Raw genomic sequence first — 27,500 nt, 5'->3', positions numbered from 1 at the left:
TACACTGTATGTCATTTGTGACCTTATTATTGAAAGGTCTGGTAAAACATGTATAATGTGTCTTGATTGATCGGATTCCACTTACATTTACACTTGGCCACATAAATGCAAAATGGATATAAATTCCATCTCCTGAGCTATCTCTTCACACAATATGGCAGTTAGTGTTTGGGTTTTGTGATTGCTGCATCCATGTTTCTCATCCACGATTGCATGAGTCTCATCGTGTAAGTGTCTTAACCCACCTCCCAGCTTGTTTGAGTGGTCGGATTGCTATCAGTCCCAAATGCATCTTGGAAGGGCATTTACAACTGGGCTGTGTCAAAAATCGCATACTCTCTTGAGTTGGTACTTATTTTGAAATCAATGTTCTATATAGTATGAAAGTGTGTACTATGATTGTAATTCGGATGTATTACAGTACATTCACCATGCTTTCATTACCATGTGACCAGCATCAGTTATGTCGCTTCATGAATCCTCTCCCGTGGCCTCATGGGATAGTAAAGTGTCCATCTGTAGAAATCCATGAAGCAATCTTGTTTCCTTTGCATGAAATTGTGTCATATTTCGGCTTTGGTCAAATTAAATTTTGCAGTGCAATGATTCTTATACTTATTTCATTGGTGTTTTCCTTGATTCTTCTGTGCTCAACAGGACTCTGGTGCAGATGCTCTGGAGCTGAACCTGTCCTGTCCTCATGGCATGGGAGAGAGAGGTATGGGACTGGCCTGTGGACAGGTATGATTACACATAGCATAGCACCTCATTTCAGAAACAAAATTCTGTTTTTATTAACTTATGTTGTTCCAAACCTGTGTGATTTGCCTTCCTCTGGAAAACACATTTGTGACCCCGGATCACAAAACCAGTCACAAGTAGCACGGGTATATTTGTGGCAAGTCAATAATACATTGTATGAGTCAAAATGATAGATTTTTCTTTCATGCCAAAAATCATTAGGATATTAAGTAAAGAACATGTTCCATGAAGATATTTTGTAAATGTATGTGTGAATTCAGCACAAACGCAAACATAAATGTAAAACTTTAAAGACGATATTCTCAATGTTTCGATATTTTGGCTCCCTCAGATTCCAGATGTTCAAATAGTTTTACCTCGGCCAAATATTGTCCTATATCCTAACAAACCATACATCAATGGAAAGCTTATTTATCCAGCTTTCAGATTATGTATAAATATGGATTTCAAAAAAATTGCCTTTGTGACTGGTTTTGTGGTCCAGGGTCACATTTATAGACTAAATTATATCTTTGTGTGACTGAAACAGACAGAAATTCAAGTCCTTATTCTCTTAATATCTTAATATTTTACCCGTATTAGATCTCTTTCATGAGAAAAATAGGAGTGTCCTGTTTGTGAATGCACCCATTAAAATCAGATCTTTAAAATTAATCAGTTTATATGCTTATGATTTGGGCTGCATGATTTGGGATACTAATAATTATTATTATCATTATTAATAAACAATATTAAACTAAATAAGAAATATTGCTATTGTAATATTTTACTCTAAAATAAGAAATCTATTATTTAAGAAAAATTATGTCATTAACTGTAACTGTAAAATGCTATTTATGATATTAATATTAATATACCAAGCAGCACACACACACACACACACACACACACATATATATATATATATATATATATATATATATGCACAGTGTGTGTGTATGTGTGTATATATATATATATATATATATATATATATCAAATTTAAATCACAGCCTTTGCGATTTGAGGATCGCACTGTATCGCAATATTATTTTCTTATGATTGATAGTCCTGCGACTCCTGCCCTAGTAGATTAGGTTCATAAAATTGGCCTGCATTATTAGCCCATGACTCGAAATGATAACGTTCTTCCACTGTAAAAAAAAATAATAATTTTCAAAGATGTAAATAAAACAAAGATGATTGGAGTTCGTTTTACAAGAAAATACAATTTTAGACTTTCTACTTCAAAATTTCATTTTTTTTTTTCAGTGTTACTTGGCTTTTCTTTTGCAATTATTTGTGAAATTTACAAACAATTTCCGAGTGAAATTTTTCAATGTAAATCCTACACCTTGGTAAATGGGGGTCAGTGAATAACAAATTTAAATTTGTTCCTCACCAAAATCGTTTGACTTGGTATACAGCAGAAGATTCATAGGAACCACTTTTATTACTTTTATTTTCCCACTCATTAGAACTGCATGAACATGAAAAACTTTTGTGTTCTAAGCAAGCGTGAAAAGTCATATTCAGTAAAGACAACGCTGGGAATTTATTCAGAGCTTTTATCACCTCTCCTGCGAAAACAGTGGCGAGGTGACAGGAAATCACAGGCAGACGGGAAGATGAATCTGGAAATGGCACGAGTTGGACTCAAACTCAGGTGACCTGCAGAAGAGCCACTTTGCATTGGTGATGGAGCATGTGTGCACCACATCTCCACTCCCAAGCTGTGTGTTTTTCAGCGGGGAGATCCTATAAGCCTCACAAGAAATTTAAATGCAGAAGAAATGGACAGAGGGGGTCATATGGAGGCATCTAATGGCACCTTATTCCTCTCCATCTCCCTTCAGCTTCGTTATGGTTGTGAGGAGAGCAAGAACTGTTTCCACCCTAAAACAGGACACAAAGCCATTGTGCTCCTGCAGAGGCTCTAAACTAGCCCTGCGCTACCTCTCACACACACACACACACACACATATATGAAGCTAATCACAGCCTGCTGCCTCCTGGCAGCTAACCTCTGTGTGAACTAACGCAAGGCAATATCATTTAATCACACTATTTGCCACACGCTCTCTCTCTCTTTCGTGCACTCTCTATTGCTGGCTTTTTCCGTCTGTCTGTCTCTCTCTGTCTTTGCTTCCTATTTATTTTTCCCTGTCTTGATCACCCCCATCTGTATGTTTCTGTCTCTCCTGCTTCTGCTGTGTGGAACAGGAGGAGGTCTCGTTGATTGTATGAGAATAAGTAGGAAATTGTGCACCGGTACAAAAATGTATGATTGCAGCCCCATACTGTTGGGTATTTAATCAGGGAGCATGGCCCTCTCTTTGAACCCTGGAGCGTACGGCACACTGGGCTAATGCAGCTCTATCTGGACACAGCACTGTCGGAGGGGAAACTAATTTACATTTTACAAAGACAGAAATCAACTCGCAAAGATGTAAATATGCTAATGCTAAACAGTTTCTCTCTCCGAGCGCGGATGCTGGAGAACTTCAGGAATCTGAAGCGACGCATTGTTTCGGTTAAGGCATAGCTGGATTTCTCTTTTTATCTGAACTACGTATTGTACTAGAGTCTGTTTATGATTTATGGCAAATGTTTGTGCTACAGCTTTGAGTTAATGTGGTCATCAGGTGTTTATCACTGATTCTTCAGACAGAGGACAAAATATATTCAAATTTACCTGTTATTAGTTTTAAAAATGGTAACATTTCCACTGTGTGATTAATCAGAGATGATCACTAGAATGTTCTAACACGGATGTACCATTTTATTTTAATTGTATTATATTTGATCAAAATTATGATAAAATATCAAAAAATACATTATGACTCACACCCTCTAAAACCATGTGTCCTCACTTAATGCTTTATATATTATATTATATTAATTTTATCTTTTAATAAAGTTACTTCATTCTGACAGAAGAGTTTAATGTAAAAGATTACTAATTTAATAATATATATTTTTATACCTACTATGAAGTCAACAAGGATAGATAGATAGATAGATAGATAGATAGATAGATAGATAGATAGATAGATAGATAGATAGATAGATAGATAGATAGATAGATAGATAGATAGATAGATAGATAAAGTGATAGATAGAAAAAGTGATAGATAGAGTGTTGGTCAGAATTATTTGCCCCCTTGGTAAATATGATCAAAGATGGCTGTAAAAAACAAATCTGCATTGTTTATCCTTTTGATATTTTATTTAAAAAAGTACCCCATGTGTAAAACGAAAATATTCTGCTGTATCTTTAATGCTGTGGGCCTAACTTTCTGCCAGAGGTCCTGGACATCTTGTTCAGATACATGGCATCATGGATTCGATCAAATACCAACAGATAAAAAATCAAAACCTGACAACCTCTGCTAGAAATCTTATAACGGGCCATGTTTGGATCTTCCAACAGGACAGTGATCCAAAAACAAACATCAAAATCAAAACAAAAATGGGTCACTGAGCACAAAACCAAGCATCTGCAATGGCCATCCCAGTCGCCAGACCTGAACCCTATAGAAAATGAGTGGGCTGAACTGAAGAGAAGAATCACCAACATGGATCTGAGAATCTGAAGGATCTGGAGAGATTCTGTATAGAGGAACGGTCTCTGATCTCTTGTCAGGTGTTCTCCAAACTCATCAGGCATTATAGGAGAAGACTCAGAGCTGTTATCTTGGAAAAAAGAGGCTGCAAAAAGTATTTAATAAAAAGGGGTAAATAATGGTTCCCAATGTGTTTTGGAGAAAAACATTTATTTCATAATTTGATTTTCCCCCCACTTTCAATTCTTTTACTTCAATGAAAGGCTAGATTTTTGCTAATTTTTTTAATAAAATATCAAAATGATTAATAATGCAGATTTATTTTTTTACAGCCATCTTTGATCATATTTACCAAGGGGGCACATAATTCTGACCAGCACTGTAGATAGATAGATAGATAGATAGATAGATAGATAGATAGATAGATAGATAGATAGATAGATAGATAGATAGATAGATAGATAGATAGATAGATGAAAACATCCTGTAGTTTCAATTCATTCAAGAGGTGAATACTTGACTTGTCAATATTTATAATATATAATTGTTACTTTTTTGTCTCTAACGGTGTTAAAAATGTTGAATTTATAGGCAAGGCAAAAACACATTTTTATGAATCCAAAATAATTATTTTGATACACATACTTTCATTTCTTTAGTTTTGTAGCAGTGCTCAAGAATCAGTGATATGACAATCACCATAGCTGAAGGAGCTGTCAGTGGTGCTGAAAACAGTCATACAATCTGCAGGACAAAGTACTTTCCCTTCATGCTTAATTCATATTTATAGATCCACCTTACATGTGATATTGTCTCTGGTGGACAACATATAGCGCCTGTGCCTTACTTTACACTGCCTGTGCTGTGTTTCAGATGTGTCCGAGTCCTGGGCTTCATATATTACCTCTGCAACATATTCATTGATCTTCCACTGCAACTTCAGTCGTACCATGTGTGTTTGCCCATGTTTTAGAGTCGGGTGTGTGTGTGTGCGCAGTGAGTGATCCCAGGCTAGGATTCAATGCCCTCACCGTGAGATTGATGTGTCTCATAAGTGTCCCGAGCCTCACCGGGACTAGTTCTTCCCGGATTTCGAGGAAAAGGGTTTCAAAAACGTCTAGCCAGAGGTGCCTCTCTTCCTGCATTCAAAGCACCAGCGAAGCGCGAGCCCTGAGCTCGGAGCCTTGAAAGCCAAGCTTACAAACACTTGTCAGCCAGAGGCCTTTAATAAGCTGTCATAGGCCTACCCAGCGCCGCTGAGCACCCCTCTGCGAGGACATTAAGTTCTTACAAGCAGCATCTGTTTCAGGGCCAGGCACCTGCCTCTGGCCCTAGCGCTCCGCTAATGCTTTTCTACCTTCCCTTGACCATGCTCCCTGCTGTTAGCCACTATGTTTTAGCCCTGCCACCAGTGACCTATGCACAGATGGACACGCACACACACTTGTTCTCACAGACATCTGCTGGCCAGCCTCCATTATGCTTCTGGAAATCTTAATGTGCTCTCAATCTCCTCTGCGAGCCCGAAGGTGCTGTTTTTTCTCTTCGCTTAAGCATTTCATACCTCAGGGCACTCTGGTCTCTGGCGCTGCCATCCCTGATCACCCTGTCTCTGCACAGTTCTCTTTTCCCTCTCTTTTTGGGTTTTTCTGTCCTCTCTCTGTGGACCGTAGAACATTCTGGTTGCTACCTTCTGACAAGATTTAGTGTGTGTGTGTGTGTGTGTGTGTGTGTGTGTGTGTGTGTGTGTGTGTGTGTGTGTGTGTGTGTGTGTGCTTGCATGTATGTGTGTGTGTGTGGTTTGCCAGCCTTGTTATAAATGCTTGCTGCCCACATCCCTCCCACGGCCCATACTGGTGGCTATTTTCCTCCAATGCACCACATATCATCCCCTCATGTTCCTCGGCACAAAAAGAAACTTGTTCAGATTATGCCTGCACAATATATCGAAATAAAATGGCTATCGTGATATGGCTTAGTGCAGACTGCGATTTGATTAAATAAATATATGCACTACTGACAGTTATGGTGTTATTATTGAGAGATACCAGGGTCTGTGGTTCAACCATTGGAGAAAGCATAACAGCCAACCTGGATCACGCAAGCCTTGATAACCAATCACATTACAGCCTTGCCGTTCATTTCTTTTTAGAGTTGTGCGACAGTCAATCACTGTTTGCGGATACCATCGAAAGGAATGAGAAACGCCGTAAACTGGATGCTACCTGACGCAAAATTGTATGTGATTTCTCACAGCATTTTTGGAGTAAATTCTAAAAATAGATCAATCCAAAATGTATGTTTAATGGAAAACATGTTGAAGATTAGCCAATAGGCTGTCGATTCATTAAATGATAAGCTGTTTTCCCACTAAAGCAGTTTATTCAGTGTAGTGAAGCCTCTCTCCATTGGCATCCATTCAAAAAATAAAAACAGCTTCTGGTCTCTTTCCCTGTGTACTGAAGCGTTACTTTTTTTTTTTTTTTGCAAACCTTGGAGAACTGCCTAAAAGCAGCTTTGCTACTGACTCTAGATTGGCATTGCTCATCCAAAGCATGCATCCATTTGCAATCTGACAAAATAAAAGTTTGATGGTTTAACATTTGAAATAACTTGGAATTAAGATGTAAATATTAGTAATATTTAGTTAGTAATTGTAATTGTAATTTTACAGTTGTACTTTACAATAAAATTATTTTTATTGAACCCTCGATTTTTTATTTTAAAAATAAAAATTCATGTTCTTCATATCGCAATATATATATATATATATATATATATATATATATATATATATATATATATATATATATATATATATATATATTATTTAAAAAGTAAAAGGTGTGGTAAAACTAATTTTTTCGAAGGCTTGATTGTGTTTGTGGGGTGCACTGTAACATGTGTTCATGCTTCGTTTTTAAAAAAATTGCATTATTTTTCATATATTTTACCTTTATTCTACACTGCTCTGTCTCTCCTTGTAAAAACGGTCTGATGGTTTCTGGGTTCTATGAAGCCAGTCCCTCAAAAATATGCAATGGGCTCAGATTGGTTAGCTAGCCCAGTGTGTTGTGATTCGCTAACCGCCTAGTGCACGTTTTTCGGAAACGTCACGCCCCTTACCTTTGTCATTACTTTACCTACGTTTGTGCTTTTGTGTATTATAAACAATGGCGTCAATCGGACCCAGAGAATGTTAGTGAAGATGATCGAGCAGAAACTGTTCAAGAACAGCTGTTAAACGACGTTTCAGAAAGGTTTGTTTTTTGTTATTGTTTCTGTCTCATTACTTTTTAGATACGCTGTAATTAAATTTTACTAATTATTATAGTATTACAAAAAATAAGCTTCATATTCATAAACAAGAATTTCATATAATCGTTCTAACAAATTATACTAACGTTACAGTCCTCAAAGGGATTTTTTTAAGAAAAGACTGCGGATCTATAGTGATCGTTACTTACTGTATGGCACCATTACTTTTGTATTCTTTGAACGATTGTAGCCAAATATCTGTCGCCAGAACTATTAACCCAAAACGAACACTAAACATTGGCTTTAATGCAGTAAGTTAGCCAAATCAAACACAGAACCATGTTTAGCGTGCCTGTAGATAAACAAGCATGTAGATAAACAATACATAAAAGCTCTAATCAAAGAATAATTTACACTAATTCCAAGTTCGCTGTTGAGATTAAAAAAAAGTTTATAACGTTAGGTGTTTGTCGGATAACGTGAAGTATGAATGAGCATTTAACAACCTGGTTTGCAGAGCCAAACAGCGTTGTCATTTGTTTACTTCCTTGATGCAACGTACAATTAACAATACGAACTATTGCAGGAAAACATATCGACGAAAAATAAATCATACTTAAAGGTTGTGACCCGTAAACAACAGCTTCTGTTTTTAAAGTTGAAGCTGCTCCATCTTTCAGGACAAGCCGTTGTGCGAATCCTGCATTGAACTCGTAAAGATTGTGGAAGCTTTCCTCCATAAAATGTGCAGCACAGAGAGCGAGATTTGGGTAATAATTATGAGGGACTGAGTTAAAAATAAATTTTAACCATTGATCCCTAACTCCCCCGTCCTTAGGAAGGCTGAACAAAGTGGACCTGGAATCCGGATGAAAATAACAGTGTTTCGACGACATTGCGGCAACAGCCTACTATACCACAACTTTTCTCCACAGCAATATAAAATCGCCTCGCCCCCTTATTTAGTATTCTCGGAGGAGGGGTTTATTGGGGTTGGTGATGTCAGCAACCCTGGAGGAATGTCGTGAAGTCCCTACCGGCCGTTTGCTTGAGTCCTTAGAAATTGATTTCTTTAAAAGCAAATATCTCCGTTTGCTTTGAACTTTGAGCGTTGTAACTTTGGAGATGTTGTTTATGCTCAAACAGCAACATTACACACTAGCTAAAGTTAGAAAAGTGAAATCGTGTTTTACCACCCCTTTAAATATCCCATTGTGAGTTTTTTTCCAATTTCATTCAAGCGGTGTTCGTTTCTCATGCCATGTCAGCGTCCACCATCGGCTTGTCGTGTTCAGGCCCTAAAATCTTGAGTAAGAAACTATAGCTGGAGGGTAAGATCCACAATCAAGTTTCTTGCACAGAGGCTGCGTTTCAATCAAACTTGATGGGCTACAACAAGTTAGACAATAGGGCTTTTCCTCAAAAGCGCCTCATTTATATCTCTTTGTTTGCTGCTTTGTGCTCATCTCTTTCCTTTCACTCATTCTGACACTTTTCCACCAAAAAAAGGAAAGAAAAAAAACATAAGAAAGAGATGTTTTATGGGCCCACACATGCTATGAACAAACACGCTCATATTCAGAGGAAAACAGAAATGCCCCGAAGCATCGCATTTCCAACAGATGTCTGAGGAGCCCGGAGCCTGGTACGACAGAGGCACATCACATTTCCATTTGGCACATCTCAGCCGTATCTCTGAGTTATGACAGTTTGCTCTACTCTCAAGATGCGCACCATTCAAATCTCATTCATTATGAATGCCGGTGATTTGGAGGACTGACATCACGTTGCTCTCTAGAACCACAGCACCAACAGAGGAGGAGATGCGGCTACACTATAAAACACACTTTATTCTGCTCCAGATGTTGCCGGAGATGGGTTATTTTCGTTTGTTTAAAAGTCCTGAGGGACTCGAGATGAATTCGATTCAATGTTTTATTTCTGTATTTCTCATTATTTTAACAAGTGACTAAAATGCAGGACATTTTAGCTTAATTTGACTTGTTGCACTTAAAAGTCTTGTCGCAAAAAGGAGAACCAGTGTTCAAATTACAAGCGGTTTAGAGGAGGCCAAGACCCCTATTTTCATTCATAATCACACCTAGTTATCTCTACAATCAGGGTGGGAGGTGGCAACCCAACTGCACCTCGAAGTGTCATATAAATTAGTTTTTTAAAGCAGGTCGTAACCTCCAAAACGTCGGATTGAATTTGATTAAAAATAACATCAAAAATAACGTCAATGACAATGGCAAGGTGCAGTGCTATATATCTATAGCTGATATATTTAGTATAGTAGGGGGAAAACTGATCCTGGTTACATTTTTATTTCTGTGGTGAAATTGAAGAAACAAATGCATTATATACACTACCAGTTCATTAGCAGGCTTGGTAAGATTTAAAAATAAAAATTAAAAATAAATGTAATAATTTTTTACAGCAAGGATGCATTAAATTGATCAAAAGTGACAGTAAAGACATTTATAATGATGCAAAATAAAAATATTTTAAGTAAATGCTGTTCTTTTGAACTTTCTTTTCAAAGGATCCTAAAAAATGTATTAAAGTTTGCTCAAAATTACTATGCAGCACAATATCAGATAATCAAGATAATAATAAGAAATGTTTCTTGAGCAGTAAATCAGCATATTAGAAAGATTTCTGAAGGATCATGTGACACTGAAGACTGGAGTAATGATGCTGAAAAGTCAGCTTTACATCACCGGAATAAATTACATTATAAAAATATATGAAAATAGAAATCAGTTATTTTAAATTATAAGAATATCCCACAATATTACTGTTTTTACCGTATTTTTAAACAAATAAATACACAATTTTGGTGAGCATAAGAGATTTATTTCAAAAAGTAAAAAAAAACTGACTGACTTTAAACTTTTGAATGATGGTGTGCATACTGGATATAAAAGAATGGAAGAATTTTTTTTTTCAAACAAACATACAAAATCACGGCTAGAGACACATTTGTGTAACTGGACTTGACTGCAATCCTATCAGAAAGGTGCACATGCAATAAACTTTGTTTTAATCTAAATATTATATTTTATTTTTGTATTATATATTATTTTTGTTGCTTCCTGATTTCAAGGACATGAGAGACCTTAGCTGTTCTGAGAGAAGGCTGGGGGAAGGGAGTGGGAAAAGGCAGCCGCATAAGTAAAAAAGCAACATGAAGGCAGCGATGTGTTTCAGACGACATGCTCAGACACAACAGCGTTTTCCTCTCTGGCCACATCTGAGAGAGTTCATGAGGGGATCGCTAAACCATTTGGAGTCCTTAGTGTGTGTGTGTGTGTGTGTGTGTGTGTGTGTGTGTGTGTGTGTGTGTGTGTGTGTGTGTGTGTGTGTGTGTGTGTGTGTGTGTGTGTGTGTGTGTGTGTGTGTGTGTGTGTGTGTGTGGGCGAGCAGCAGAAAGAGAGAGGCTGAATGTGAGTGAGGGAAAAAAAGAGAGATTGAGAGAAAACACATTTTTGAACATTGCCTCTGTGCTCTGTGGCCAGTGTTCGGGGAATATTTAGGGCAGTCTTGCTGTTTTAAAATGGGCCAGCAGATGAATGTGAATGAATGAGATATGCACCTCAAACGTTCCAGTTTGTGCTCTTTGTCGTTTTGGGTTTGACAAGTCTCTGAGTCCCTGAATTAACAGTAGGAAGTTCCTGAATGTCCAGAATGAATGTCAAAACAAGTCTTAAATAGCATTTTCTTTCAGTGATCTACAGAAACCTGTAATGAAATTTGACTCTTCATCCCTATCACTCTAGGACACTGAGCTGGTGAGGAACATTTGTCGCTGGGTCAGAAGGGCCACCACCATCCCCTTCTTCGCCAAGCTCACACCAAACGTCACCAACATTGTTGACATCGCCAGAGCTGCATATGAGGGTATGAGCAGCCTCACCTACACACACTATATATATATATATATATATATATATATATATATATATATATATATATATATATATACACTACTGATCAAGCGTTTGGGGTCTGACTTTTTTTAAGAAATCTTTTATGCTCACCTAAGCTATAGTTATTTGATCAAAAATACAGTAAAAACAGTAATATTGTGTAATTACAGTTTAAAATAACGTTTCTATTTGAATATATTTTAAAATTAGTCATTTAAAATATTTTTTTTTTGTGATGGCTTCAGTGTCACATGATCCTTCAGAAATCATTATATGCTGATTTGATACTCAAGAAACATTTCTTATTATTATCAATGTTGAAAACGGTTGTATTTTCTATGATTTTTTCAGGATTCTTTGATGAAAGTTCTAAAGAGCAGCATTTATTTCAAATAGAAGTATTTACTAATACTTTTGATCATCCATCCTTGCTGAATAATTTTTATTATTTTTTTTGATTTGGGATGCAGCGATATGAAAATTTCGGCCGATACTGATAACCGAAAATAACCCTTTTTATTTGAAAGCCGATAACCGATATATTGGCCGATAAATCTAAATCCAATGTTTTTTTATCATTTTTAAGAGCCTAATTAAAAAAAAACAGTAACCATTAAAAGCCATGACTCAAGCACACAATTATAATGTTCTAATTATAATTTTATGTAGCCTATATGACAGACTTTGCTGCACTTAAACTTAGTTTCCTTAAATAATCCATTATTTATCGGCTTTAATATATCGACCAAATTATCTTACCGAGCAGATAACGATAACATTAAAAATGAATATATTGTGCATCCCTAATTTTAATGTATAGCCATAAAATCTGAAAAAAAAAACATCTATTTGTAATACAACTCTTTTGTAACATTATACAGTGCATGTATTTACTGTCACTTTTGAGCAATTTAATGCACCCTTGCTGAATAAGTGTTAATTTCTTTGAAAAACAAATCACTGACCCGAAAACTTTGAACAGTAGTGTACATTTAACAAGTCAAGTCACCTTCATTTATAAAGCACTTTATACAATACAGATTGTAGTAAATTCAGTGTTGATTCAGTTTTGTTGTAGAGATCAACAATTATTAAATTAGTTAATTTCATCTATAAAGCAGTTCTGCAAAAAAATATGTAGTAGTCCAGCTCAGTTCAGTTCCCTTTCAGCCGCTCACGTTCGACGTAACGTCGACGTGACGACGTAATTGAGTTCACTTCAGGGAGCCCTATCAACTTCGAGTGTCTACAGAACGAACCAATGAGTGAAAAGCGTCACGCACTCCGCCTCGCAGCGCGGGTATAAACAGGAAGCAGGCACATGCACTCATTGTCTTTCGCTTCGGAGCCAAGCTTTCGTTTCGACTCTGAGTTTCTGCTGACTGCTGCAACGTTGAAAGGACTCTACTATAAAGAAGAAAACTCTGTTCCAGTGCTGGTGTGACGGCGCGATCAGCTGTGGCCGTGAGCATTACAACTCACAACTGCTGTTTTCACAGCATTACTTGTGTTTGGGCATTTAGGACGCTGAGGCAGCTTTTGTGAATGGTTCATGTTCCCATTGCGGGAATATGACTATGACAGCGCTGAGATTGAGATTTGCTTACCTCAAGGGAGGTGGAGTCCCCTCGCCTATGCCCCGATCTAGTGTCTATCTTGGACCTCAGAATAGACCTACTTCAGCGCATGGTCAGGGTGATCTGAGGATCACCGTAAGGGCTTCCCCGCCGAGGCAATCTCTGTGGGTCCCTCACGCCTCACAAGCGCTGCCGCCGTTGGAGCCTTCAAAGGAACGCGCTGGTCCTTCGCATGGACGACCAGCCGTGTCCTTTGGGGCTCCGCCTGTTGACCAGATGTCAATCACAGCATCGGAGGGGGAGCTCCAGTCCTCTCGAGATGAAGATTTGGCTGCATTACCCCCTTCGGGGAGTGTATCCAGAATAGGCGTCTATGCTTTCCCGGGCCGCCGAGAAGGTGGGCTTGCGTGGAACCCTCCACCACGTCCCAAACCTTCCCAGTTGGACGATTGGTATCTCGAGGCGGGCCGTGCTGGTTTTCAGCGCCCCGCCCCAGGACCAATCTTTCCAGAAGTGCACGTGCAGCTAACTAGGACGGTGCCGTATAGTGCCAGAAGCCGTCCTAGATGCCTCCGGGAGCTCCGTGTAGCAACTGACCTCACTCTCCAAGCGACGAAAGAAACTGCACGTTCAGTCGGTCAGGCGATGTCCACCTTGGTGGTCCTAAAGCGCCACCTTTGGCTCAACCTGGCGGACATGAGGGACACCGGTAAATATCGGTACCTGGATGCCCCTCTCTCCCAGGTTGTGTTATTCGGCGATGCGGTCGAGAGCTTCGCCCAACAGTTCTCGGCCGCCAAAAAGCAGACGGAGGCCCCCCCGGCCGCAGACCCAACGTCCGCTCGTCACCAAGGTCGACCTCCTGCGGGGTCCTTCGCTCCCGCGAAGCCTCAGCAGCAGCCACCATGCAGGCCTCAGCGTGGAGCAGGCCGCAGGAAGTCGACCACGCCCATCCAGGCGCTGCCAAACCAGGAGGCAAGCGGAGGTGCAAACGACCCTGAGACGGGTGACCCAGAGGTGGATCAAGTTGCTCTTCAGGAGATAGTGAACGCACCACTCCTTCCCCGGTGGAGGGCCGGGCGGAGAATCTTTTGTTTCCTTTTCTTTCTGTTCGCCCACAATTTCAACAAAAGAGCAATTTCTGAAACCTCTGGGTCCCAAACGCACTGACGCCTCTGCACGATCACTCTGCCCTTCGACGGAAGCAGGTACGCGTTGCACCACACACTCAGACCCCACTCCGGGCCGCTATGTCGTCCGCTATGCCTCCACGCTGCCCCACCCCGGGTATGTCTGTGGTGCCATTGTTCCCGCTTGCTCTGTATCTGGGAGCCTGACTAGCGCTTCCCAGCCCGTCTTGCTGGCTCATCCATACTATCAGACTCGGCTATGCGATTCAGTTCGCCCCGCGTCCCCCTGTGTTCAAGGGCATTCTGTTCACCCGTGTTCTGGCAGACAGTCCTACTGGTGAAGGACGCAATCGAGCCGGTCCCTTCAGCCAATATGAAGACAAGCTTCTACAGCCCGTAGTTCATTGTACCCAATAAAGGCGATGGGTTACGGCCAATCTTGGACCTGTGTGTTCTGAACCGGTCCCTTCACAGGCTGCCGTTCAAGATGCTTACGCAGAAACGCATTTTCAAATGCATCCGTTCCCAAGATTGGTTTGCAGCGATCGACCTGAAGGACACTTAGATTCATGTCTCGATTCTCCCCCAACAGAGACCGTTTTTTCGCTTTGCATTTGAGGGACGGGCATATCAATACAAAGTGATACCCTACGGGCTGGCCCTGTCACTTCATGTTTTCACGAAAGTCGCGGAGGTGGCCATTGTTCCCATGTGCGAGCATGGTGTTCGTATTCTCAACTACCTCGACGACTGGCTTATTCTCGCCCAGTCGAGAGAGCAGTTGTGCGAACACAGGGACATGGTGCTTAGTCACCTTAGTCACCTAGGGCTTCAGATCAACTGGGAAAAGAGCAAACTCACCCCCGGGCAGAGCATCTCTTTCCTCGGTATGGAGTTGGACTCGAACAACATGACAGTCAGTGTTGAACTGCGTGAGCACGCTCAGACGCAGAACAGCGGCACCACTGAAACTGTTTCAGAGGCTCCTGGGGCATATGGCATCTGCAGCCATAGTAACGCTGCTCGGATTGCTTCATATGAGGCCGCTCCAACACTGGCTCCACGATTGAGTCCCGAGATGGGCATGGCAGAGCGGCTCGTGCCGGGTCCAAGTGGCCCCGCACTGTCGCCAAACTCTCAGCTTGTAGTCGGATCCTTCGTTCCTGCGGGCAGGTGTCCCCCAGAACAAGTGTCCAGGCACTCTGTGGTCACCACGGATGCCTCTGCCACCGGCTGGGGGGCCACGTATAATGGGCATGCAGCTTCAGGTCTGTGGACGGGGCCTCAACTGCACTGGCACATCAACTGCCTCTAGTTGTTAGCAGTACATCTTGCACTGGGCTGCTTCAAAACGCCGCTACTAGGCAAGCATGTACTGGTCCGTACAGACAGCATCCGTTACGTATATCAACCGTCAGGGTGGTCTACGCTCCCGGCGCATGTCACAACTCGCCCGCCATCTCCTCCTTTGGAGTCAGAAGCATCTGAGGTCGCTTCGTACCATTTATGTTCCGGGCCTGCTCAACCGTGCAGCTGACGAGCTCTCACGGCAGCGGGTGCTACCGGGAGAATGGCGACTCCATCCCCAGGTGGTCCAGCTGATTTTCAGGCGCTTCAGGACCGCACAGGTAAATCTGTTTGCCGCCCCGGACACGTCTCACTGCCAGTTGTTCTATTCCATGACCAAGGGGACCCTCGGAACGGATGCTCTGGCACACAGCTGGCCCCCTGGCCTACGCAAGTATGCGTTTCCCCCAGTGAGCCTTCTTGCACAGACCTTGTGCAAGGTCAGGGAGGACGAGGAGCAGGTCTTGTTAGTTGCGCCGTATTGGCCCAACCGGACCTGGTTCCCGGAACTAGTGCTCCTCGCGACAGCCCCTCCCTGGCCCATTCCTCTGAGCGAGGACTGGCTCTCTCAGAGACGGGGCACCCTATAGCACCTGCGTCCAGACCTCTGGAAACTCCTTTTCTGGTCCCTGGACGGGACGCGGAGGTTCTAGATGATCTACCCCCATTGCTAGTTGACACCATCACTTCCGCTAGAGCCCCCTCAACGAGCTGCCTCTATGTGTTGAAGTGGAACCTGTTCATTGACTGGTGTTCTCACAAGGAGAACCCCCAAACTTGCTTGATCAGAGCTGTGCTTTCCTTCCTGCAAGATGGGTTGGAGTGAAGGCTGTCTCCCTCCACCCTTAAAGTGTATGTTGCCGCTATCTCCGCACATCACGATGCAGTTGAGGGTAACCGTGCGTTCACACCGGACGCGAATAGCGCATCAAATTCGCGTCTACCGCGTCTAGTTTGACGCTTGACCACTTTGTGTTAATTCGCGTGTCAAGAGAGAAACTGACGCGCATAAAAACAATAGTTTGAAGCGAAATTTACGCGCGTCACGCTCGAATCGAAACCCGTTGGCGGCCATCTTTTTTATGTTGATCGAGCATTCATCGGAGAGTCACCCCTCTGTATTTGCTCTGGAGAGCAGAACGGCGGCGTAGGGGTAATCGTCGCCGTATTTGTGTCCATCAGACCCTTCGAAGGCGAACCCAGTGTGGCGAGTTTCACCATTGGCTCGCTCCAGGAGCTGTGCCTGGATGACGGCGGCTTTCAGCGGTACTTCCGCCTGTCCCGCGCCCAGCTTGATGACCTGTTGTCCCGCATCGGAGCGAGGAGCACCCTCGCCCTCATCCACCTAATCTGTCATTTATTTTTGTTTTGATGATAAATGGAGCCAGCCTCCAAAAGTGATTAATCTGTCCTGTGATTTTTCTCTCTCTCTCGAACAACACTGTCCAGACACGAACTTATGCAGTATGTTGGTTGTCTTTACATTAATATTATTTCATATATCTAGATATGGAATAAATAGCATTCAATACAAAATGAATATGTCTCATATATTGAAATCAAGTTTTATGTGATAAAATATTTGCTTTGTTGTGCATTAGAACCAGTCATATTACAAAATAATTTATTGAAGCCTCCAGATACTTCACCACATGACAGCAGCATGCAGCTAGGCTCCGGATTGGTTAACGCGGCGCGAATTGACGCAGAAGTTCAGATTTTTCAACTCGGGCGGCAGACGCGAATTCGCGTCAAACGCGTGAATGCACAAATAGCACTAACTAAATCATTTGCGCGTAACGCGCTTAACGCGCCAGCCGCTTAATTCGCGCCATTCGCGCGAACTTGGCGCGCGAATGAGGCGAATTCGCGTCTACCACGCCGCGCTCTACGCCTCATTCGCGCCGCAGGAATTTTTTACGCGCGTTACGCGTCTTTGCATTGACTTAACATTGAAATCACTCGCGCCTGACGCGCTATTCGCGTCCGGTGTGAACGCACCATTAGTCGTCGGGAAAGCACGATCTGATTGTGAAAGGGGCGAGGAGACTAAATCCTCCTCGCCCGCTCTCTATACCCTCTTGGGATATGTCTCTGGTCCTTTCGGCTCTTCAGAGACCACCCTTTGAGCCTCTGCAATCAGCTGAGTTAAAAATGCTGTCCTGGAAAAAAAGTACTCCTGGTTGCATTGGCCTCCATCAAGAGGGTAGGGGATCTGCATGCATTTTCAGGTGCTGAGTCGTGCCTGGAATTCGGCCCGGCTAACTCTCACGTGATCCTGAGACCCCGGCCCGGATACGTGCCCAAGGTTTCCACCACTCCCTTCCGGGACCAGGTGGTGAACTTGCAAGCACTGCCTTCGGAGGAGGCAGACCCAGCCCTGGCTTTTCCCTGTCCCGTCCGCGCTCTGTGCCTGTACATGGACAGAACGCAAAGCCTCAGGACCTCAGATCAGCTCTTCGTCTGTTACGGAGGCCAGCAGAAGGGAAAGGCTATCTCCAAGCAGAGGATGGCCCACTGGAAAGTAGATGCCATCGCCTTGGCTTAGAAAAGCCCAAGGCGTGCCTTGCCCGCCCGGGTTGAGAGCCCACTCCACTAGGGGTGTCGCTTCTTCTTGCGCGCTGGCACACGGCGCCTCGCTGACAGATATCTGTAGAGCTGCAGGCTGGGTGACACCTAACACGTTCACTAGGTTTTATAGCCAACGTGTTGACCCGGTTTCTTCCTGTGTGCTCGCTTCAACCAGCCGGTAACACCGAAGTTCCGGCTCTAGTGTCGGCTTGCTGCACCACTCCCCTCCACATGGAGCTGATACGTGCGCTTTCTGCTCTAGTCAAGTTCCCCACTCAGGCGAACCCTCTAGAGTTCCTCCGCACCCCTTCGGCAGTCGGACGTTGTGGAGTGTCCAACGCCAGGCCTAGTGCTCGTATGCTTGTGTAACTTGTGCTAGGCTGGGTTCCATATGTTGTGATCCCTGCGGTTATCCCATGTGCATATTCTTCCACGATCAGCTCCCTGCGGTGAGCCTGTGTCTTTCCCTTGGCCGAGTCCGCTCTGCCGTCACTGTCTTTTGTTGCCTCCCCCTTCTCAGGCTGGAGCCACCCTATTGACATTCCATATATTCCACTGCCCCTCTGGCCAGTCCATATGCGTATTCTCCACATGTTACCTCCCTTCGGTCAGGATGTTGCTTCCGCAGCGTCCCTCTCCCCTGGAAAGGCACGCTTTCCCAGTGTTATCCAAAGAGTTCCACTGTGTGGGGTATAACGGAACAGTAGTTCGAACTCCCTCTACGCAGACCTTCTGCCCCAGCCAGTTGGGGGTCTGAGAGTTTTGCGTAGAGCACTGTGGCAGCAACCGTGGCGTTTTCCATGGGATCCCAATCATAGTTCGAATTACAGGGGGTACTGGGGGGTACTATACCCCCCAATGAAGACCCAGTACCTCCCAAAGGGAAATAAACATCAGTTTTGGGGGGGTCAGATCATTTTTCTGATATTGTGAAAAAATATAATTAGAGTTACAATAGGCTACAAGTCAACTCCTATTTTCACTGTAGGAACATTTTAATGTAAAGCGATTTCAGACACCCCTATTGTGGACCGTACCATTTTTAACCACCGTGGCTAGAAGCGACGGAGATAGAGGACTGTTTGCTGCTGACGTGCATGGATAAATGTAAGTTGCTAGCTGACGTCTAGCTTGTTAATTTTACAACCTTCATTTATTAACGTGTTTTGTTCTTTCATAGCTCATGTCACGTCTTCATACATTGAATTACCGGCTACTTAACTGCTACTTACCCACTGAGGCTAGTTAAGTGGACCTTAGTTACCAAGGTTAGTTAGCAAGGTTAGGCAGCAAGATAATTCTCAATTTAAATCAAGCTTTACATTGTGGTGAGGTAAAATCAGGGGCGGATCTACAAACAACATTGTTAGTGTATTAGAGGCGTGGGCGCGATCGAACTGTGTGTGTGTGTGTGTGTGTGTGTGTGAGAGAGAGAGAGAGAGAGAGAGAGAGAGACGCGGGCGCGATCGAACTGTGTTTATGTGTGTGTGTTTGTGTGTGTGTGTGTGTGTGAGAGAGAGAGAGAGAGAGAGAGAGAGAGAGAGAGAGAGAGAGAGAGGCGCGGCCGCGATCGAACTGTGTGTGTGTGTGAGAGAGAGAGAGAGAGAGAGAGAGAGAGAGAGGCGCGGGCGCGATCGAACTGTGTGTGTGTGTGTGTGTCGTATGACTAAATCTGTTCATATTTCCTCAAAACTCACTAGAAGACATCATTTGAGGGGTCTTTTTTAAAAAAAAATCTCCTGGGGTGCAAACCCCCAAGAATTGCTTTTTCACAAAGTACAATTTAATTATAGACTACACAGACTGTTGATAGTGATTACACAGAGAAAGGGTCCACAATTCACAAATGAAGACCCACACCATCCAAAAACCCAGCTACATCTCTGATTTGACTCCCACTCCGTGTAATGTAGTGTAGAGAACAAAACACATTCAATGAAAACCGTAGCATTTTAAATTATGAATAATGTCCATGGCCCCCCTCCTGAAACCTCATGCCACCCCTTTGCCACCCCAGGTGGTAGTATGGTTTTTCATAGTATGCTCCTTAATCACATTAAAGATTGTGTTGATTTGACACTGACTACCATCGACTACAATGGAAAATTGGTTTCTGTTTATACAGTATATGAGAGGGTTGGGTCTTACCTCCAGGTCTTATGAAATCTAAAAATAAACCAAATCAATATTTTATGAAATAGGCAATAGGCTTCTTGAAAAGGTATTACTTTTACTAGTAATTAGAATGGTATTTCAGTGCACTTAACTTCTAACTTTTGGGAGTTGATCAAAACAGTTCTCTTTTGGATATATAATAACAATGAGATATTCTGTAGCCTACTGATTATCAGTTTGTCGCATGTTTAGACCTTGTATGTGTGTTGCACAACACATGTTGCACTTGGCGATCGCGGTGGGGATTGATATGGTAGTGGACCATGATGGTCCTAGAAGAAGTGAAGGGCCAGTACCCCCCGATTATGGTGGGGTAATTCGCACTCTGATCCCAATTACGTCGTCACGTCGACGTTACGTCCCGTCGCCACGGATGCTGACCATCACTGTACGGTCGTCACAATATCTGCTGCTCAGCGAAAAACAATGAGTGCGTGCGCCTGCTTCCTGTTTATACCCGTGCTGTGGGGCGGGGCGCCTGATGCTTTTTACACACGCCAACGTTCATTGGCTCATTCTGTAGAAACTCGAAGTTGATAAGGCTCCCTGAAGTGATCCCAATTACGTTGTCACGTCAACGTTACATCTCCCGTTCCCTCCTTCAGGGAATGGGGTAACATTAGTAACCGAGACATTCTCATACAACAGCATCAGTACAGTCAGATCAATAATATTGTTGAATATTAAGTGAAAAATTTACTTAATAAATTATCGCAAATTTCCTAATCAGTCATTTTCAAATTGCATTTTCATAATCATGCGTTATAATTAGGACATGCATAAATATTCTACTTTATTTTAAAATAGATGTTTATAGAATGTACAACGGTGGTTTCTGTGTGTACAGAGCTAAGTGGTAATCAGCATATTCTGAGACGAAGACTATCGGACTATAACATATCCCTGATATTCACTTCTGCTTACTCATGCCGTTACTTACACTGCAATTAAAGTCATTTAAACTGATCATTCATTCTCATTCTTGTCCTTTACAATAGAAGACAAGAGGATGAAGGGTACATTGTACAATGTAGGCCAGTAACCTTTTTAAATAAATAAAAATTCTGTGTATTGATTTACGTTCAATTTGTTCTTTTATAAAGCTTGATTTGTTCCTGTGTAACATGGGATAACATCTATACAAATTAGCATCAAAATCTAATCATCCTTGCATTTATAAATGAGGCCCTGGTGAGGTGATGCTGATCTTTTTGACAGGGTTACCAGGAGCAGTGTATTCATATATTGCTACATTACTGAAACAGCTTCTTTAACACAGTGTGGCTGATTCAGGCTTTTGTAAGAACCTCTGTGGTTGTTTGTAGGCGGGGCAGATGGAGTCACAGCCACCAACACCGTATCTGGACTGATGGCTCTCAAAGCCGACGCCACGCCCTGGCCTGGGATTGGCAGAGGCGCGAGAACTACATATGGTGGCGTTTCTGGTAAGAGAGTGTGTGTGGGGTGTTGGCTGCAGAGATGTCTGGGCTTGCTCTGGTCAGGTCCTGCCTGCACAGACAGATGGACTAGATCAGGTGTTAAAGTACTGGGCATGCTCTCTGCTCTCTAGAAATGGATCTACAGTGTGGGAGGCTTATAGTAAAAATGACATGAATTCAGCGTGAAGTACACTGCAATAAAATTATTTTGTTAATGAGTATTTTTAGCTTATTTTGCCAGTAAAAATATGTATTTTTTAAATATCTTTAAAACAAGGTAGATTTACTTGAGAAGCATAATTACATATTATTCAATCAATTACATATTTATCATTTAAATATTAAATAATATTATTTTAAATGATGATAATAATATATTATATACATTACTGGTAAATAGTTTTTTCTTGTTTTAAGCATAAATTCATCTAAATTTGGTGAAAATTAAACAATTTACCACTGGGTAAGGAAAATAAATTTAATTTAAGATTCAAATGAATGTTTTAATTCGAAAACATTTTTTAAATTGAATGTCAATCAGGAATTTGTTTTTCAAATAAAAATATCTTACTTAAATATCCATAAAATAGATTTATTTGAGAAGCAACATTCAATTAATCCTATCATAATAAATAATTAAATTAATGTTCATACATTATTGGTAAATAGTTTATTTTTCTTGTTTTAAGTATAAATCAAACTAAAATTAGTGAGGCTTAAAAAATAATAGAAAATAGAAAAAACATGTTTTAATATCTTAACACAAGTAAATTGATCTTTTAAGGATGTTTAAATATTTTTACTGATAAACAAGATAACAATTTTTTTTTTTTTTTTGCAATTGTTTAATATTATTGCATCACTGCAAATGTGTGTACACTAAAGTCAAGGTTATACAAACAATGTATGCATTCACAAATTGATTTTATTAGTGTTCGGAAAGAACATTAAGGTCAGTATCATCTGTGCACTTATTACCACTAATAAAGACGATCTCTGTGGTCACACATATAAAACAACATTTAAAAGATTAAATGGCAGATGATTCACACACAGTATGTGTTTTATAGTTTCAGCTGTGTAGAGTTCAGTGTGTTTAATCTTCACGTCAGCACACCTCTCCCTTCTCCCCTCAGCTGAGCTGCCACAATGTCTGCAGAGGCAAGGACAGGGTCAGAAACACGGCCTGCATTAAAAATTAATACTCATACTATTGAGGCTCTATTTTATGCAAGCAAAACTGACTGGCTGTCATATTTTTCACTTTTAAAGTCTTATGGTCCTCACCGTGCAGCTATCCCATGGGACCCAGCCTTGCAGCAATGGTCTAAGACGCTGCCCGAGACCAACCTATTGATCAGCGGGGCCCTAAAGGGCCCATGCGGCCCCACATATTTTATCTACTCCCAGTACAGTAGCTCTCCTCATACTTTTTGTTTCAGAAGCCCATATACAGAGCACATAAAAGCATGTGCAGAAAATCCAGGGGCACATGAATGTTCCAGCTCTCGGTGGAACTGGCTTGATTCTCTAATGTATTCAGTAATTTAATGTTTAACTCGGCAGCAGTGGCCAGGTTTAAGGTGCTTTAATTTATGTGGCGAGTGGTTGAAAATCAATCTTTTCTGACATGTTTTTTTTTCTCTCACAACTTTTAAATCCGTTTTTATGCGATATTTTTGCATTTGCCACTAATGTTTGGTATAGAGACAGAGGGGGTACTTTTAAATGTAAATTTTAGACTAATTATAACCATTAGTTGATTAATAAATATTTGTTTAGTGCTGTTAGTTTCCCACCCACAATTGTTTTTATTCTGGTTCAGATCAGTGGTTTTCCATTGATTCAATAATCAAAAGGTTTCATCAAAAGGTTTCCAAAAGGTTTTCCAAGGTACCAAACAAAACTAAAACAGTTTCATTAATTACTCATGCTCATGTCGTTCCAATCCCGTAAGACCTTTGTTCATTTTCGAAACACAAATAGAGATCTTTTTAATGAAATCTGAAAGCTTTCTATTTCTCCATTGACAGCCTACACAACTACGACTTTCGATCCCCAGAAAGGTAGTAAAAACATCATTAAAGTAATCCATGTGACTCCAGTGGTTTGACCTCAATTTTATGAACCTACACGAGTGCTTTGTTTGCGCAAAAGGAAAAACATTATTTTCCACTTTATTCATTCGCTTCACACAACAATGTCTGCTCTGGCGTCAAAACAACACACATGCCATGTGGTGCTCTTGTGAACGCATTGGAGATTTTTGTAAATAAAGTGAAAAATTATGTTTTTGGAGTGTCAGTGGAGGAACCGAAAGCTCTCAGATTTCATTAAAAAGATCTTAATGTGTGTTCCGGGTGATTAATGACAGAATTAACATTTTTGAGTGAACTATCCCTTTAATTTTGTGGCACGGTTCTATTATGGTGTGAACAATAAGAGCTTTCCTTTCATATTTTTCTGACTTCAAACATTTTTTAAGTTAGTGAACAAATCTAATAATATGGCACTGGGTCAAGACGAGAAGGAGATGACAACATTTCACCAGATTCAGAATCAGAAACATATTAAAGGGAAAATGCTGTCATTATTTATTTAACCTCATGTTTTTCCAAAGCCAAGATTACTGTCCCTCCATTGACAGTCCATTACACTTTCAAGCTGCTCAATCGTACATGCAAGAACAAAGCAAACTGGTTCTTGTGCGTTAAGCAAGCACTTTTGAGCTCCTATTCACCATATTTGATGAGCTCTATCAATGTGGATTGTTAAGTTTTCATATGTGAATAAAAGCCAAAATTAAATTAGCAGTTTAGCATATAAACCGAGAGAAAATCGCTAATTTGTTTTATGATCTCTTTTTATTCTCTTTTAAATTTTAGATGCATCAACGGTTTGGTGTAAAGGTCTTTTAAGTCTCTCACACTTCAATAAAAATAACTTTATTTGTGTTTTGAAGATGAACAAAAGTCTGAATGATGGCAGAATTTTCATATTTGGTTGAAAAATCCCTTTAAAAATCTGTTGTCAATGACATAAAGAAACTTGAATGACTTTATTCAGTTCTCCTCCTACTGTTTCTTAAAAAGTTTGACTGCCATTGTGTTTTTTTATATACATTATACATGTGTTGCTGTCATAGTAACATTATATAGTCTGTGATGGTAGTCTGTGTACAATGCTTCAGATGAAGCTATATTTATGATTATATGTAATGTATCTGACAATACGGGGTACAGATCCAGGAAGCGCAGTTCCGGTAATTGCTGACCTCTAGTCTAGATCATATGGTCACTTTATTTTTCCTCTATGTTGTGCCTCCCACTGTGATTTCATTTAGCTGGCAGCGTGCTCTTCATTTGATGTGTGTTTTAATGATTGGTCATGCCGACCGGCTAGTCTACTGTCACAGATATTGCATCTCTTTCATTGTGCATGGAAACCATGTTCCCCAGACGCCCTGGCAGCATCGGCAGGCGTAATTAACAGAGAGCTGCACCGTCATCCCCGTCTCTTATTTGCTTTTGTTATCTGGCTGGGTGTTTTTGAGGCACAACATATTCGGATGAAGATAGAAATCGTAGAGGATGCTAAGACCCCACGCTCTGTCTCGCGCTGTGTTTGGAATTATTAATCAGAGAGTCTGGCACTGAGAGCGGACGCCTCGCACTAACAGATGCCACCGATGGCCTCACTGAGCTGTCAATCACCTCAGCACGGGACCAGACTGAGGATGGCACTCTTCCGGAGCTGTGTTCGCTCACGTTGGAAGCTGTGATAGGACACTGCTTAGAGTAATGAGGTATTGATAAAAGATATAGAGCGCTACCGAGTCCAGGATAGTCTCTGTTCTAAGCACAGACTGCGCTCTCCATAAAGCACAAGTGTGATACTGCTGACACTAGCAGCATACAGAAAAGAAAAGGCCTAGGACATGTAGGTTCCTAACAGAAGCCTCAGTAACCATGGGTATTTTCACAGAGCTAGCGTGTAATAAGTGTTGAGAAATTTTGCAAAGCATGTATGGGTAGTGTATCAATTCCAAATTTAAAGAAAAGTTAATTTTTCACATTTAATTGTACTTGGTACACTTCACAAATATGGTACTAGTGGTGCCCATAACCTCATGTTTGCGTGACCAGCTTGAACCCGAGCAGGGGATCTGACTAGGGAAATCTTTCATCCTCGCGCAAACTGCACGCTAGAGTACAGATAGCTATGGAAATTAGTAGATTTTGATATATACTCTTTCCTTTTGAAGTCACTATGATATTTGATTGTATAGTGTATGAAACTTGAATATAGTTTATAATCTGACCACTCTCAGGTCAAGTTTGTCTTCAGCATGGTTATGATTAGGGCTTGACATTAACTTTTTTGCTCACCAGCCACACTGGCTAGTGGTTTTCTAAAGTTACAAGCCACTCCGCATTTTCACTGGCCACAATTTTTGCATCGATACCATGGGGAAAAACTGCCATATAGATATTTTTAATATTATCATAATTGGCAGCAGGTATATTAGACTGCTGTCACGCACGGTTCCATTATAATGTTACACATGGGTTCTCTTACGAGAGTATCTCTCGTACTGCGTAATATCTTACGCTATGGGGAAAACCTCTTTTCCACGAGATATTGAAGCCAAAAATTATCCTTAATTTTTAATCAATGTAAAACGCTTTGCGACAGCATGCAGACATAGGCAAGGCAGCTTGCGTGCCTATTGGCTGACCTGTGGCAAAAGCAGCAGCCTATCGACAGAGGCCCTGCGAGACATGACACCCAATGGGGCACTTCGCGCCCATATACGTCACGTCCCGCCAGAATAGGCGTGGCCTTGGCCTATAAATACAGATCGATTGGCTGATACAAACTGATTTTCATCTCTTCAGCGAAGCATCTGCATCGCTGGATCCGGAGTGAGAAGCCGCGCCGTCTGAGGAAAAGCATACAGCGGGACGAGCCTTGAGTCTGAAGTCGCTGGCATCGCCGCCTTTAGCCGCCGTACCTGCTACGCTTTCCGGCGTCATATCCTTTTCCATTCAAGTGTGTGTGTGTGTTCGCGGCTGCGACACACACTTTTTTCACTGTTTCTCTCCCTCCTGAAAGAGCTGCGTCTTTCTCAAGATGCATAGGTCCTGCGGCTCTTGTCGAGCCACACTCGGTGAAGAGGATTGCCATGTCATCTGCGTTTCCTGCCTGGGTGAGGATCATGCGGCTCTCGCTCTCGTCGACGGCGGATGCCATCACTGTGAGCTACTGCCTATGGTGACTCTTAGGACTCGCCTGGCATCTTTCTCAGATCCTGCACTTCAACCCGCTGCAGCGCAGCGCCGTAAAAAGCGCCGTGCACAGCGCGGCCCCGAGCCTTCTCCTGCCCGCCAAAGCTCGCCGGTTCGCCCGCCAGCTTCGCCGGCATCGCTCGAGTCCCTCACCGACGGACAGCGGCCGCCGTCCGCCGTAGCTTCCGCCATCGAGGTTGACGAAACAGCCGAGGTCTGCTCTATCCTGGCATCAGATAGTGAGGATTGGGCGAGCTCTGTGGACCTCCCCCCTGCTATCCGCGAGCCTGCTGGGAAACGGGCCGGCATCGAGTCAGAGCTGATGCGTCTGCTCTCTCAAGCCGTCGGCAACCTCGGCCTCGACTGGGAGGCGCCCGCGCAGCCCGCGCACAACTGACTGGACGGATGCTTCCTCAAAAAGGACCATGCGCCGTCACAATCCAGACCCGCCCCTTTTCTTCCTGAACTTCACGAAG

At 42.0% G+C, this 27,500-nt stretch overlaps 1 protein-coding gene across 1 annotated transcript in view; it reads left to right on the top strand.

The window, feature by feature from the left end:
- dpydb (dihydropyrimidine dehydrogenase b) overlaps positions 1-27,500 on the top strand; it is a 202,947-nt gene that overhangs the window by 144,463 nt on the left and 30,984 nt on the right. Inside the window, exons 16-18 of the mRNA XM_077225503.1 lie at positions 658-741; positions 11,348-11,468; positions 21,623-21,742. Of these exons, the coding sequence (XP_077081618.1) occupies positions 658-741; positions 11,348-11,468; positions 21,623-21,742 (325 nt within the window). The remainder of the gene's footprint in view (positions 1-657; positions 742-11,347; positions 11,469-21,622; positions 21,743-27,500) is intronic.

This window comes from Siphateles boraxobius, unplaced genomic scaffold, assembly GCF_051911475.1.
Source record: "Siphateles boraxobius isolate OS27281-9 unplaced genomic scaffold, OSU_SipBor_1 1, whole genome shotgun sequence".
In the NCBI taxonomy this organism is placed as follows: Eukaryota; Metazoa; Chordata; class Actinopteri; order Cypriniformes; family Leuciscidae; genus Siphateles; species Siphateles boraxobius.
The sequence above is the reverse complement of the archived record's forward strand: the minus strand, read 5'-3'. Positions and strand labels throughout refer to the sequence as shown.